This window comes from Penaeus monodon, chromosome 3 (assembly GCF_015228065.2).
Source record: "Penaeus monodon isolate SGIC_2016 chromosome 3, NSTDA_Pmon_1, whole genome shotgun sequence".
NCBI lineage: Eukaryota > Metazoa > Arthropoda > Malacostraca > Decapoda > Penaeidae > Penaeus > Penaeus monodon.
This window is the reverse complement of record NC_051388.1, coordinates 47,760,835-47,777,428: the sequence shown is the minus strand read 5'-3', so window position 1 is coordinate 47,777,428 and position 16,594 is coordinate 47,760,835. Positions and strand designations below refer to the sequence as shown.

General features: G+C 34.1%; 2 protein-coding genes across 2 annotated transcripts; both read left to right on the top strand.

The window, feature by feature from the left end:
* The first annotated feature begins 1,125 nt into the window (after window positions 1–1,125).
* LOC119586718 (adhesive plaque matrix protein-like) lies at window positions 1,126–8,210 on the top strand. The gene is made up of 12 exons (XM_037935452.1): window positions 1,126–1,169; window positions 1,593–1,679; window positions 1,796–2,155; window positions 2,372–2,484; window positions 2,620–2,701; window positions 4,286–4,458; window positions 4,851–4,938; window positions 5,047–5,370; window positions 6,029–6,121; window positions 7,300–7,359; window positions 7,591–7,677; window positions 7,776–8,210. Exons 1-12 carry the CDS (start codon window positions 1,158–1,160, stop codon window positions 8,157–8,159), a joined length of 1,863 nt encoding a protein of 620 aa, XP_037791380.1. The 5' UTR covers window positions 1,126–1,157; the 3' UTR covers window positions 8,160–8,210.
* A 2,568-nt stretch (window positions 8,211–10,778) lies between these two features.
* LOC119595792 (cuticle protein 7-like) lies at window positions 10,779–11,546 on the top strand. The gene is made up of 3 exons (XM_037944962.1): window positions 10,779–10,825; window positions 10,973–11,059; window positions 11,218–11,546. The coding sequence occupies exons 1-3, from the start codon at window positions 10,784–10,786 to the stop codon at window positions 11,491–11,493; spliced, it is 405 nt and encodes a 134-aa protein (XP_037800890.1). The 5' UTR covers window positions 10,779–10,783; the 3' UTR covers window positions 11,494–11,546.
* The last annotated feature ends 5,048 nt before the right edge of the window (window positions 11,547–16,594 follow it).

The following is a 16,594-nucleotide window of genomic DNA, read 5'->3' as shown; positions in this document are numbered from 1 at the left end:
TGTGTGCGTGCGTGTGTGTGGTGTATATATATATATATATATATATATATATATATATATATATATATATATATATATATATATATATGCATCTATATGTGTTTGTGTGTGTATGGTTGAGTGTTGGTGTGATTATGTGTGTGTATGTATGTATGCATTTGTGTTTCATTTCTATTGAAAGATGTGCTGGTAATAGTACAAACTGTAACATAATCATGAGATAATTATTTAACTGATACACCGAAGATTTAAATGTGAGAGACACAGTTCGTGTGATAGAATTCGCTGCGTTAAAGCGTAAATAGATTGTTTTTTTTTTAAGTCCGGAAGTCAAAACGACTTATAAAAGTTACAACCCTCAGTTTTGGGCTATCTCTCATCCAAGACAGTTCGTTTTATTTTAGAAGACACTGATTAAAGATCCTTCCACAATGAACTTCATAAGCTTTGTTCACGTACCCCCATGGTCTTCACCATGTGAACAAGCTCTTATTTCTGCCAGAAGTAGGAAAACTAAAGTCAATATTCTTTAGAACTGCTTCCACTAACAGGTCAGTCACCCTTCATTTGGCAATTACAACTACAGTTCTAGATTACGCTTTCTGTTTTTTAAATGTGAAAGTCACCGTTTGTGTGACAGTATTCGCTGCGCGAAAACGGAAGTAAATTTCTTTAAAAGTCCTGAACTTGCTTCGCTTACTTTGAAAAGTTATATCCGTTCAGTATTTGGGCGATCTCTCATCCAAAACAACCTTCTTTACTTCACATACCCCCATGGTCCCATGTTTTAGGCTTAGTGTAACATTTATAGTTATACCCATATTTACTTTTATGCATGCGATATATATATGTTATATATATATATATATATATATATATATATATATATATATATATATATATATATATATATATATATACTGATGAATATATACACAAGCGTGTAAGGTACGTATGCATTTTCTGTCAATTCCTGTATTTTGTTTGTTCACACTCATTCAGAGGTAATTGGAGTATACTACTTACTTTCGCCGTCGGCAAGGTGAGGGTCGCTGGACAGTGGAAAAGGGAGTGGTTGAGGAGAATTACGAGAGGCACGCAATATATAAGGAAACGGCTCGACGTCTGATGCATTTCAGTCCAGCTCTATCTTCATCATGTTCACTAAGGTATTAATCGAGTCTACGTATTGATATATTATATATATATATATATATATATATATATATATATATATATATATATATATATATATATATATATATATATATATATATATATATATATATATATATATAATATTATATATTCATCAATCTTCAAAACGTTTGCCAAGCCTAAATAAGGGCATTATATGGGCACAGTGTATATGCCTGTATAAACATGTATGTCTATGTGTATATATATACATATATATGTACTGTGTATATATATACTGTATATTAATCGGCCAGATTATTTTCTCATTCTACTTTTCCGCTGATCTTTCCATCATTATTTGGCTTTCACATTCTTTATATGTTTCTACTACCTGTATAAGTATGTATCTATTCTCATCCTTAGCATATTTGACATACCGTCTCCCCTTTCAGACCGCTGTTGCTCTCGCCCTTGTGGCCGTCGCCTTGGCTGCTCCTTCACAGCCTTCTTACGACTACTCTCCTCCGGCAACTTATGACGTAAGCAATATCCCATATTCTCAGGATTTTCTATTCTATACCTTTGATTTATGCACCATTTCTTATAGTTTCAGTTACAAATTGATTATCTTTCTTTTTTTTTTCTTTTTTTTTAGTCTCCTGCCAAGTACGACTTCAACTACGCTGTTAAGGACGACTACTCCGGAAACGACTTCGGTCACCAGGAAGCACGCGACGGATACAACACTCAGGGTTCTTACTTCGTCCTCCTTCCCGACGGTCGTCTGCAGAGGGTCATCTACACTGTCAACGGCGACTCTGGCTACGTAGCTGAGGTCAGCTACGAGGGTGAGGCCCAGTACCCAGAGCACCATTCTGCTCCTGCATACAAACCTGCTCCTGCTTACAAGCCTGCTCCTGCTTACAAGCCTGCTCCTGCCTACAACCCTGCCCCTGCCTACGAACCCGCTCCCACTTACACGCCTACCCCTGCCTACGAACCCGTCCCTACTTACGCCTAAGTGTGTATAATCTAATATATGCGAAATATTTATTAAACGAAAACCCGAGCATCTAGTTGTATTACCTTTAAACCTGAAAATATTAACATCTTTAGTAAAACGTTCAAATTCTTGTCTATGTATGAAGCTGTGTGTGTATGTGTGTAAACAAATATTTGTCTAGCCATTCAAACGTCATGGAGTGAGATACTACAGGATTGTGCATTTCAGCGTGGAAAATGGATGCTTTTATTGATATCCATTACTCAATTGACATATCAACTGGTAAATTACAGTCATAATGGTTCTGCGTCTTATATCAACGACGTAACTCTTGGTCAATTGTAATTCTGCTGTGTAGACTGATCAAGTTATTGGTAAAATCACGGAAATTGGAGTGAGTAATCTATAGAAATATAGCCAATAAAATGCATTTAATGTATTTAAATTTCTGTAATATTTTGCTGTTGTCATTTCAGGTTTATTTTAGTGCCCTTTTCCTCTGCTTTTAAGCTTAAATGTTTCAACTTCAAGGAAAGTCATGTTCACTTTCAGACCACTGTTGGTCTTATTTTTGTGGTTCCCTAAGAACCGTCATGCGATACGCTTCTTCTGCAATGTATGGAACAAAGAAAATTCACATATACATACTAATGAAAGTTACCGTAAGTTCCATACCAGAATTGAATATCAAGATGCCAGTATTTTCCGGCATCAGAATTTCTAGATTATAACAATGCGAGAGTAAAAATGCCAGTTTTCGATAAGCTTATTTTTTATCGTGCATATGTATGTACAGTATATTGTGTGTATATACGTGGGGGGGGGCAAGGCCGTTGTGATTGTGTGGTTGACGAAAATATGGAAATTCCTTTTTATTGAAAGATGTGCCAGTAATTGTACAACCATTAACATATTCATGAAATGCATTATTTAATTGACCCACTGAAAATATAACCTTATGAGCATATAGAAATATATGATGGAGGTTCTTTACAAATGGAATCTTCCTGAAAGGTGTTTTTCCGACAGTTAAGATTATAAGCAAACCATTCTGATCAACAATTCAATGTTATTGTGTATAATTCTCGAATTCGCTCCACAAATAGATCATAATAGAATAAATTCGCACCATGAAAGTAGTTCCATTTATTTTCTCCTAATTTTCTATATTACTTATATATGTTTGTAAAACTAGCTCCTTCCCCCAACTTCTTTCTCCCTTTATTTCTTTTTTCTCTGTTTTCTTTTACTCACTGTAACCTCGTTTTAACCTTCTTACTGTTTTTCATCACCATGTGAAAACGCTCTTATTTCCGCCAGAAGTATGAAAACCAAAGTCAAGATTCTTTAGCATTGCTTCCACGAACAAGTCAGTCACCCTTCATTTGGTAATTACAATTATAGTTCTAGATTCCGCTTTCCGTTTTCTAATTGTGAAAGTCACCGTTTGTATAACATCATTCGGAGTGCTGAAGCATAAGTAGATGATACTTTTTCAAAGACTGGAAGTCGGTTAGCTTACTTAATTGATTATTTTAAAATATCTGCCGTGTCAAAGGCTACTGTCATCACTTTGAAGGCTTTGTGGGATTAAAATGTTAAAATAATGTTATAGTTAAACCGTTCAGTTTTTGGGAGATATCTCATCCAAGACCAGTTCTTCTTGGTTTAGAAGACACTGATTGACGATCCTTCCACAATGTATTTCATAAGCTTTGTTCACGTACCCCTTGTTTTGGTTTTTGTCTTAGCTTTTGCATTTATATATATATTCACATTCACATTTATGATTATACACATATACTGAAAACATACACAGATATGTCAGGTATGTATGGAATTTCAATTTCCATTTTTGTTTGCTTCTTTGTTTATTCACCTCTCTCTCTCTCTCTCTCTCTCTCTCTATATATATATATATATATATATATATATATATATATATATATATATATAAAATATATATATATACATATATATATAATTTCTCCTTCTGTCTTTTTCTTCCTTATCTTTAGATATTATGATTTATCAGTAAAATACTCGCTCTTATAATTCAACTTTTGGCTAAAAGATGGATAAAAGCTATTTTTTCGGAGAACAGTAAGCGCTAACACTCACACTTCATTCAGAGGTAATTAGAGTAAACTACTTACTTTCGCCGTCGCCAAGGTGAGGGTCGGCTGGACAGTGGAAAAGGGAGTGGCTGAGGAGAGTTTACGAGAGTCACTTAGTATAAAAGGCAACGGCTCGACGTCTGAAGCATCTCAGTCGATCTCTTTCAATCTTGATCATGTTTACAAAGGTGTGAATGAGTCTAAGGGCACCATATATATATATATATATATATATATATATATATATATATATATATATATATATATATATATATATATATATATATATATATATATATATATATATATATATATATATATATATATATATATATATATATATATATATATATATGTATATATATATATATGTTCATTTTATCTTCACGTAATTATATAAGCACAGTATATATACGTGTATATGCATGTGTGCATATGTATATTAATTGGCAATATTATTTTCTCATTCTATTTTTCCGATCATCTTTTAATCGTTATTTCCTTAATCAATCTCTCTAATTTCTGTCAATTTACATAAGCATTTATCATTCCCATCCTTAGTATATTTAACATTTTGTCTCGTCTTTCAGACCGCCGTCGTTCTCGCCCTTGTGGCCGTTTGCCATGGCTGCTCCTTCACAGCCGTCTTACGACTACTCTCCTCCGGCAACTTATGACGTAAGTAATATCCCATATTCTGATAATTTTCTACTTTCTATGCTTAATTAATGAATCATTTCTCATAATTCAAATACATACTAAATTTCTTTTCTTTTTTCTTTTCAGTCTCCTGCTAAATACGACTTCAACTACGCTGTTAAGGATGATTACTCCGGAAACGACTTCGGTCACCAGGAAGCACGCGACGGATACAACACTCAGGGTTCTTACTTCGTTCTCCTTCCCGACGGTCGTCTGCAGAGGGTCACTTACACTGTCAACGGCGACTCTGGCTATGTAGCTGAGGTCAGCTACGAGGGTGAGGCCCAGTACCCCGAGTACAAGCCCGCTCCTGCTTACAAGCCTGCCCCTGCTTACAAGCCTGCCCCTGCCTACAAGCCTGCCCCTGCCTACGAACCCGCTCCCACTTACAAGCCTGTCCCTACTTACGCCTAAGTGTGTATAATCTAACATTTGCAAGATATTTATTAAACGAAAACCCAAGTATCTAGTTGTATTACCTATCAAAATATTAGCAAAATCCTTAAGAACAAACACCTTACTTTAAATTCAATCAATTAACTATAACCGTCCAAATGCCTATCTGTGTATAAAGCTGTGTGTGTGTGTGTGTGTGTGTGTGTGTGTGTGTATGTGAATAAATGTTTGTGTGTATCCGTAATATAAAGATCATGAGATATCGAAACGAATGAGAAAATAGACTTGGGCATTTCAGCGTGGGAATGGATACCTCTACTGATATAGAATGTTCAACTGGCATATCAATAGGTAAAATATACATAATAGTTTTGCGACACATATCAGCGAAGTAACTTTTGATCAAATGTAACACCGTTGTTTAGGCTTACCAAGGTATCGTTTGGTATAATCGTGAACGGGAATGATTATCCTACAGAAATATGGTGACCAAAATATATTTAATGTATTTGAAATCCCGTCTTATCATTTTGTCATTCTTTCACTTTCGTTTCTGATGGTATTTTCTGTTCTAAAAGTCAAAGATATTTCAGATTTGTGATTTTCGTGTCATCTTACTCTGGGTTTAAGGTTTCGTATTTCAACTTTAATGAAATGAGTTTACTCGCAGATCATTGTTGGTTATGTCTTTGTGGCCGCCAGTGTGATGCCCTCTGACAGTTGTCGTACGATACGATTCTTCTGGCGTAAGGATAACTCACATGTACTGTACATATTATTGAAGGATATCGGATCTTTTATGGTATTTGATAACAGCATGCCGGTACTTGGTATCTGATACCAGCATAGCACTGAATATATAAACAACAAATAGAAATATATGATGGATGTGCTTTACATATTCTTCTTTCTGAGAGATATATTTTATAAAGTTAATGATAATGAGTAAACCATTCAGATTATCAACTCAGTTCCCGATTTCGCTTTACAAATAACAAAAATTACTCCGTCAAAATATCTCCGTCTATTTTTTAGAAAAAAGTATTTTCTTCTTTATATATATATATATATATATATATATATATATATATATATATATATATATAGATAGATAGATAGATAGATAGATAGATAGATAGATAGATAGATAGATAGATATAGATATATATATATATCCTTTGTCTGTCTGCTTATCTATCTTTTTGTTTGTCTGCTTATCTATCTTTATGTCTGTTTGCTTATCTATCTTTTTGTCTATCTATCTTTTTGTTTGTTTGCTTATCTGTCTTTTTGTCTGTCTGCTTTCCTCTTTCCTCTTTCCTTTTCTCTCGCTTTTCTCTTTCATTCCTTAAAACCACTTCGTCTTCGCCACGAACATGACTCACCAGAATTGCTTACAGATTAGTCAACCTACATTAGTAAGTACTTCTATAGTTCTAGATTATGTTTTCCGTTTTCTGTGAAAGCCACCGTTTGTGTGACAGCATTCGTTGCGCTAAATTAAAAGTAAATTATTTTTTCTTTAAATCGCTGAGATTACTTTTGGATGATCTCTTTGCCGTTACAGTGCAGTCATCCCTTGAAAGGCCGTGCCATCAAAAATATTTTTTTTATACTTTAGAAGACACTGAACGAAGTTACTTCCGCAATGAAATTCTTAAGCTTGGTTCACGTACCCCGCGGTTTAAATATCTGTTTTATGGTATAGACGTACACATATTTGTATTCACGTTTACATTTATATTTATGTATATAATGAATGTATATACAAGTGTGTGGGTACGAATGCATTTTACTTGAATTTCCTGTGGTTTGTTTCCTTACACCTCATTCAGCGGTAATTAGAGTATACTACTTTCGCCGTCGTCAAGGTGAGGGTTAGCTGGACAGTGGAAAAGGGAGTGGCTGAGGAGAGTTTACAAGAGTCGCGCAGTATAAAAGGCAACGGCTCGACGTATGATGCATCACAGTCGATCATCTATCTTTATCATGTTCACTAAGGTGCAAATCGAGTTTAAATAAGTACACTATGTACAATATATACATTTATGTGCTTTGTGTATATGATATTTACACATATATACATCGATTTCTTTTCTTTTAATCGGCCATATTAATTTCTCAGTTTATATATCCGTTCCTCTTTTAATCGTTCCCTTCATTTCTCATTCTCTATAGATTTCTATCTTCGTATCATCCTTAGTATATCTGAAATGTTGTGCTCTATTCCAGACCGCCGTCGCTCTTGCCCTTGTGGCCGTCGCTTTGGCTGCTCCTTCACAGCCTTCTTACGATTACTCTCCTCCAGCAACTTATGACGTAAGCGATATCCCGTATTCTGAGGATTTTATACTTAAATCTGCTTATTCAATGTATCATTTCTCATAGTCTTATACTAATCATGATTTTTTTTTTAGTCTCCTGTTAAGTACGACTTCAACTACGCTGTTAAGGACGACTACTCCGGAAACGACTTCGGTCACCAGGAAGCACGCGACGGATACAACACTCAGGGATCCTACTTCGTCCTACTTCCCGACGGTCGTCTGCAGAGGGTCACCTACACTGTCAACGGCGACTCTGGCTATGTAGCTGAAGTCAGCTACGAGGGCGAGGCTCAGTACCCTGAGTACCATCCTACTCCTGCGTACAAACCTGCTCCTGCATACAAGCCTGCCCCTGCTTACAAGCCTGCCCCTGCTTACAAGCCTGCTCCTGCTTACAAACCCTCCCCAGCCTATGAACCCGCTCCCACTTACACGCCTGCCCCTGCCTACGAACCCGCCCCTACTTACGCTTAAGTGTGTACAAACTAACATATGCAAGATATTTATTAAATGGGAACCCATGCATCTAGTTGTATTACCTTTCAACCTGAAAATATTAACAAAATTCATTATGTGTAAATAGATTTTTGTGTAATCGTAATTTAAGGATTATGATATGTCGAAACGAAATTTTTAAAAATACAGGCTTGTGTATATGCATATATACATATCTAAATATATATATGTAATCACACACATATGTATATGTATGTGATATATATGTATATATATGTAATATATATGTACACATATATATACATATATACATAAATATATACATATATACATTTATAAATATATATACATATACATACATATATACGTACGTATATATATATATATATATATATATATATATATATATATATATATATATATACACACACAGACACACGCTCACACACATATACATATATATATTTATACACATATGATTTAGAGAGAGAATTTTGACAAGAATATATAGTGGTAGAGAGACAGAACGAAGAAGAGTTGAATCAGGTCTCAGGAGGAGGGTCAAGGCCGAAGAGCCTAGGGAGGGATCTTCCAATTAACGAGGAGTAAGATCATCCAAGCCCCATTGACCAGCATGTTTCTTTCATTCGAATTTGCTGATTTATGAATAAATTAAGCGATTTTCCAGTTAAGCTGGTGACCTTCATCACGTAATTTAACGTAATACTCATTTGATTCTCTGGCATATCTAACATCACGTTTATGTTCATCATTTCTTTTTTTCGAAAGCTCTACCGGTCCCGCCAATCTAAAACTTGGGGCAAGTCTTAAGAGCACCGCTAGCCGCATTGCGCTTAACCAAATTATTACACACCTCGTTCGGATACGTAAAAACAATGTCAATTCCAGTGCCTTTGAACACACGTCGTTTTTCATCGAGGGACGGGTTATACGGAATAATGAATTGATTACTGGCACTATCCTAGTGAGTATTACGTGAATGGGTATAAAATTTCCATCTCACAAATGAATGCCTGATTTAAGAAAAAAATGAGAATATCCTAATTTCGAAAACGTTTTAAAATTGACGTCGACTCCTGATCGATAAATTCATCACATATCCAATATGCCCTAAAAAAAAAATGCCGAGACTATTTATTCGAGAAAAAGTGAAGGTAATTAGCAGTGTGAGTAGGTTTACGGTAAACCTAAAATTTAAAATAAAAGAACATCGAGAAAAGGTAGTTGACTTGAATCTTTCTATTCTACTTTAGAATTGATAGTACAACCGAGGTTGTTGAGTTTTCTGAAAAAAATAAGCTAAATCTGAACGGTTCACTTGCTACAAAAGAGAAACTATCATCAATATATCGAAACCAAATCGTGTCCGGAGGGAGAATAGACGGAAGGAGTTCAGATTCAAACATCTCGATATATACATTAGCAACAAGACTACTTCCCGTCGCGATACCATTAATCTGATTATAAAATTCACTGTCAAAAGTAATTATTTGTGGCACACAAAAGAATGAGATCGATAAAGCAACTAACCGGAATTGGGATCTCATGAGGTGAAGAAAGTTTTCTTTTAAGAAAATCTAGCACATTGTCTACATCAAGTCTCGCCAATTTCTTGCCGTGCGTCGGTAACTTTCTAACCTTCTCCATGAAAGCCATCGAATGTTTAATTGACTCTCAGAAAAGGACCCCATAAAAGGAGATAAAACACTAGCTAGCCAAGAGTCTTTTGGACGAGTAACCGAGTTGCAAGACGAAATAAAAGGTCTTAGAGGGACGCCCTGTTTGTAAGTTTTAGGAAGGCCATAAAACATAGAATTGAGGGATTTACCGTTCTAAAGCAAGACTGTTTACACGAGCAGGTAAGTCCACACACACACACACACACACACACACACACACACACACACACACACACACACACGCACACGCACACACACACACAGATATATATAAATAGATAGATAGATAGATAGATAGATAGATAAATAGATAGATAGATATACCAAGATCTGTGTATTTATATACATACATATATTTGGATGTATGTATGTATGCATCCATGTATATATACATATATATATATACATATTCATTCATAAAAATACATATACATGTATGTATAAACATTCATATGCATATATATTATATATATATATATATATATATATATATATATATATATATATATATATATATATATATATATACGTATATATATATATATATATATATATATATATATATATATATATATATATATATATATATATATATATATATATATATATATAACATTCATATTATTATTATTATTATGATTATGATTATGATTATGATTATGATTATGATTATGATTATGATTATGATTATGATTATTTTCATTATTATGAGGAAGAGGTAGAAAAAAAGGAGAATGAAGAAGCAGACCAAAGAGAATGGAAATTCACCTTTCGGAAACTACGAAACAGCAGAACGCTCAAACTTCATTCAGAAGAATTAGAGTAGTAAGCTACTTACTTTCGCCGTCGCCAAGGTGAGGGTCGGCTGGACAGTGGAAAAGGGAGTGGCTAAGAAGAGTTTACTAGAGTAACGCAGTATAAAAGGCAACGGCTCGACGCCTGATGCATCTCAGTCGATCTCCTTCTGTCATCATGTTCACAAAGGTAGGAATCAAGCTTAAATAAGGACATTATATACAAAATATATACATACATACATATAATATATTCATAGATATGCACACATTTTGAATCAAAATATTCAGAACTGTTAATTTCTATTGGTTAAATACATTTTGTGTCATATTACAGACCGTCTTCGCTTTTGCCCTTGTGGCCGTCGCTTTGGCTGCTCCTTCACAGCCTTCTTACGATTACTCTCCTCCGGCAACCTATGACGTAAGTAATAACTTACTTTCTAAGAACTTTTACTTATATTGGTCATTCAATGTATCTCTTATTATTTCAGTTGCAAATTAATTTTTGCATTTATATATGGTTAATTAGTATGTAATTTATAATCACTTCAGTTCTAAACTACTTTTACAATTTCTTAGGCTCCTGCTAAGTACGACTTCAACTACGCTGTTAAGGACGACTACTCCGGAAACGACTTCGGTCACCAGGAAGCCCGTGACGGATACAACACCCAGGGTTCCTACTTCGTCCTCCTTCCCGACGGTCGTCTGCAAAGGGTCACTTACACTGTCAACGGCGACTCTGGCTACGTAGCTGAGGTCAGCTACGAGGGTGAGGCCCAGTACCCTGAGCACCATTCTGCTCCTGCCTACAAGCCTGCACCTGCTTACAAGCCTGCCCCAGCCTACGCCTAAATAGGTCAATCTTTAAACATATTCAAAATATTTATTAAACAACAATCCTAGCATCAAGTTGTTTTATCTGCAGTCCTTTTAAAGTCGACTTTCAGACACTGTACAGTATATCTGACACAAAAATTCAACTACTAAGTGTGCAGTAACAAGTCTCATTATAGTCAACAGGCGTTCAAATGAAAGCCTGCCTTGTAAAAATGTGTGGTTGTGTGTAAATGTTTGTGCGTGCATGTTTGTGTAAATTAATCTGTATGTGTGTGCATGTTTGTGTCAATATATGTATATACATCTATGTATGTAAAGGTGAGTATATGCATATGTATATATGCGTGGCTATGTATCTGTTGTGTGTGTGCGTACGCGCATGTTATAAAAGTGACTACAAGACGTGTATTTAATCTCAATCATAGCAAGGAATAGGCAGATCAGAGCATGGAAATAGAAGTGGCTGGGAGGCGTGTCTACGAAAAAAGTGAGAGTATTTAAAATGTATTTTAAAAGTTTCACCACATCATTGTATCTGATATTCCTTCTCAAAATGCCCAATATCAGTGCCCTTTATCAATTTTTGTTTGTTCAATAGCTTGGGCTTTAAGTTCAATTTCAGACCATCGCTGCTCATACCCTTGGTTGCTCCCTTGGAGAACTCCATTGTCCTTAAAACTTTTCCTAAATTGTAAATCACATACATAGTTATTGCTAATTTCCGTTACATGCTAATTAAGCAAACTTTGTTATGTTATGTACGACTTCGAAAAGGGCCTTAAGGATGATTTTTTTTTTTTTTTTTACTGTTTTGATCAGAAGGAGGGCCATGACGAAATCATGAATTGTATATTCATTTTAATGAAAACGGAAAAAAAAAATCGCTCTTACAATAATCATCATAATGTGCTACTATTTAATAAGAGCTTATAGGAAACAGAAGGTATCAATATCCATATTAGTACTGTTAATGTTATGGTAAAAAAAAAAAATAGAATAATGATTTTGCTTATCAGGATAAAAAATATTCTTTCTCTTTCTCTATTATATATATATGTGTGTGTGTTTATATACATAATTCATATACAAGAAATACATATATAACTGAATGCGATTAAATTAAACTAGAGCGATAAACAAGATGAAGGTACTGCAAAATGAAAATGCAGAGGCCTATTCATGTATCTGTTTCGCTAGTTATGTATGGACTGGTCGTAGATGACATTATTGCAATCAGGATTCGTGAATATATGGTAAGACCAACTACAGTTCAAACGAATAAACAATTTGTTATGAATTGCTGATCATATAGCATATAGCCTTTAATTCGCTATAGATTATCTCAGTTACACAAACCTTACTATTTTATTTGCTCCTGCTACGTACGAATTCCTTTATGCCATAAAAGACGACTACAGCGGAAACGACTTCGCTCACCAGGAGGCTCTTGACAGTTATGACACTGCCTTCCGACGGCTATCTGCAGAATGTCGCTGAATGGCTGAAGTGAGCTAAGAGATACCTAGAGAACAAACCTGGCCGTGCCTACAAATCTGCTACTACCTACAAGCTTGCACCTGTTTACGAACCTGTTCCTACAAGCATACTCCTGCCTACGAATCAGTCTCTGCCCACATTTAAACATAGGTAATCTGTAATTATCTGTACGGATGTTAGATATTTATTCAAACTAGAATTATGTTTTTATTAGCATCACATGTCAACCTGGTGCGGGTGTATGTGTGTACATGTATGTGATAAATACATACAAAACACAATGTAAGCTTGCAAGGTCCGGTACCACCCACCCTAACACGAAACCAACGATTTTTTTTCTTTTGATGGGTTTAGTAATTCATTTTCCAAATAATGGCTTTCAAAATACAATATGTTTCTGTGCTTCTTGAACATTTCAAGATATTTTTTTCAGTCAAATTGTCTAGAATTGCAACAGGTGTACGAATGACAAAACAATGACCTAGGCCGATGCGATGAGAATATGGAGGAGTGCAAGAAAAAAAAATGGAGGACCATTCGATCACTGAATCATAAAAGAAACTGCATATCATTCATTTACGGGTATCATGGCTTCCTGTCTTTCTACTCTTTCTTTTTGTGATGTAGGAAATATGGATCATGATATGCATCTTAGGGCCCCGTGAACATTGTCAAATGCCCAACTTCGCAAAAAGTTATACTTTTTTTTTTTTGAACATCATATTAGCAAAATTCCTGTACACTGAAATTTTGAGGGAGATATGAGTAGGCAACATCAGTATTCGGTGTAGAGTAGCGTTTTTTATTGATCCGGTACTAATCGTAAATTTTCCCATTCAATGATATAATAGAAGCTTTGAGGGAAAAAATATGAAATTCGAAATCATGGGGAAATCATTTGTAAACAAACGCTTGCCGATAGAATTTTCATTTAAATAATAATTATTCTCATAGTTATATTCATATTTTTTTCGTTTAGGCATAAGTAGGAGCGCATATATATTTGTAAGTAATCACACACACACACATAAATGTGTATATATATATACATATATGTATACATATATGCGCATACATATATATATATACATATGTATATATTCATACATAGATGTGTATGTATATGTATGTATGTAAGTATGTATATATGAATTTATGGATACATATAAATACAGATATTTATGTATATATAAATACACCACACTCACTGATAAAGATACATATATATATATATATGTGTGTGTGTGTGTGTGTGTGTGTGTGTGTGTGTGTGTGTGTGTGCGTGTGTGTGTGTATAAAGATATATATAGATCGATAGATAGATAGATATAGATATACGTATATATATGTATATATGTGTGTGTATGTGTGTTTATATGTATACACACAAAAAAGACACACAAACACATATATGTGTGAATATATATATATATATATATATATATATATATATATATATATATATATATATATATATATATATATATATATGTGTGTGTGTGTGTATACACATACATATTTGTGTGTGTGTACATATGCATACACATATGTATACATATACATACTTGTGTGTGTATATATCTATGTATATATATATATATATATATATATATATATATATATATATATATATATATATATGCATATATCTATTTATTTATATAAGTGTGTGTGTGTGATAGAGAGAGAGAGAGATATAGAGATGGATGAATATTTATCAAACGGCATTTGTAATATTTATATGCATCAACTACCAAACTTCAGAACAGAAACTGCAGATATACCTATGCAGTAATTTAAATCTAACACAAATACCGCTGTAAAATTATTACTATTTACCTTTTTTCTTTCTTACATAGGCAATAGCCAACCCAGAGATCAGCCGTCTATAGAAAAATTATAGTATGAGGATACATATAGGTGTATGTGTTTGCATTGCTTTGTGTATATGTATCTTTTTTTTTAATTTTATCATATGCAAGTATACCCACGCTTGTTATAGGTAAATACATACAGACAGGAAGATGGATATTTAGAGGAACATATGAATGAATAATATATCGATAGATAGACCGATAGATATAAATAACAAAGAGACTGATATAGATAGCCTGATTGATGTAGATAAGACAGATAGATAAAGATAGATTGACTGAAATAAATAAAACATATATATAGGCATACAGATAAATAGATAAATAAACAGATATACGCATACATTGTAGAATTTTCACATTCCTCGACGCCCCACCAAAATGATACGACATGAGCAGCATCCAGGTAGACGCACTAACCAATCAGTCACAATTTGAATGCGTGTAATTAGAGTAAACTGCTAGCTTTCGCTCCCATCAAGTTGAAGGTCGGCTGGACAGTGAGGGTGGGAAAGGCCGAGGAACTACGAAACAGATGTGTAAGTCAGGGGTATGTGCTGCATCGCATTTAAGTTCTCATTCCACCTTGTACAGCAAGGCACACTTTTTTTCTTTCCATTTGTCTTTTCAAAGCGTTGACGAAGTATTCAAATTTGTTAGTTCCTTTCGCTTGTTATATCGTTTTACGCGCGCGCGTGCGTGCACACACAAATACACACACACGCGCATAAATATGTATTTATACACACAGATATGTGTGTGTGTGTGTGTGTGTGTGTGTATGCATACATATACATGTGTGTGTGTGTGTGTTGTGTTGAATATATAGATTGATAAATAGATAGATATATAGACAGGTAGAAAACAGATATAGAAATATATATATATGTATGTACATATGTTTGCTGCATATATTATACATACTCTACATTGTCTGTTCTACATGCATCTGTTAAATACGTATATCTATGGGCCCCAGCTAAGTACAGCGTTCACTATCCCGGCAAGACTACACCGGAAACAGCTTCAGCCACAAGGATGCTTGCAGTGGATATCTTACCAGGGGTTCCTACTGCGTCCTCCTTCACGACGGTCATCTGGGAATTCAACTGCTTGGCTGAGGTTAAGCTTCGAGGATGATGCCCAGTTTACCGAGTGCAAGTCATCCTCTGTTTACGGCTAAATGAATTCTGAACATTTCAGCGACGACAAGCTATAAATCATTTTTTTTGTTGTTGTTGTTGACATTTGTGTTTATCATATGATAATCTCGTGCGCTTATAGATCTTTGTTACGAGAATACATATACATATGCATATATATATATATATATATATATATATATATATATATATATATATATATATATATATATATATATATATATATATATATATATATCGTTTGAATAATGTTTCATATATATATTTTAGTATATATAGTGTATGTTCATAACTACAGTTATTCCACACACACACACAAACATATATATGTGTGTATGTGTATGTATATATATACATATACATATACATATATATATGTATATATACACATATATATTCTCATATACATAGATATATAAACATATATATATATATATATATATATATATATATATATATATATATATATATATATATATATATATATATATATGTGTGTGTGTGTGTGTGTGTGTGTGTGTGTGTGTGTGTGTGTGTGTGTGTGGTGTGTGTGTGTGTGTGTGTGTGTGTATGTGTGTGTGT

Coding starts and splice junctions, on each gene's coding strand:
- LOC119586718 (XM_037935452.1), top strand. Junction 4,459..4,850: donor GTTTACAAAGGTGTGAATGA/GTCTAAGGGCAC, acceptor CTCGTCTTTCAG/ACCGCCGTCGTTCTCGCCCT. Junction 7,360..7,590: donor TCTTTATCATGTTCACTAAG/GTGCAAATCGAG, acceptor GCTCTATTCCAG/ACCGCCGTCGCTCTTGCCCT.
- LOC119595792 (XM_037944962.1), top strand. CDS start 10,784: ATGCATCTCAGTCGATCTCCTTCTGTCATCATGTTCACAAAG. Junction 10,826..10,972: donor CTGTCATCATGTTCACAAAG/GTAGGAATCAAG, acceptor GTCATATTACAG/ACCGTCTTCGCTTTTGCCCT. Junction 11,060..11,217: donor CTCCTCCGGCAACCTATGAC/GTAAGTAATAAC, acceptor ACAATTTCTTAG/GCTCCTGCTAAGTACGACTT.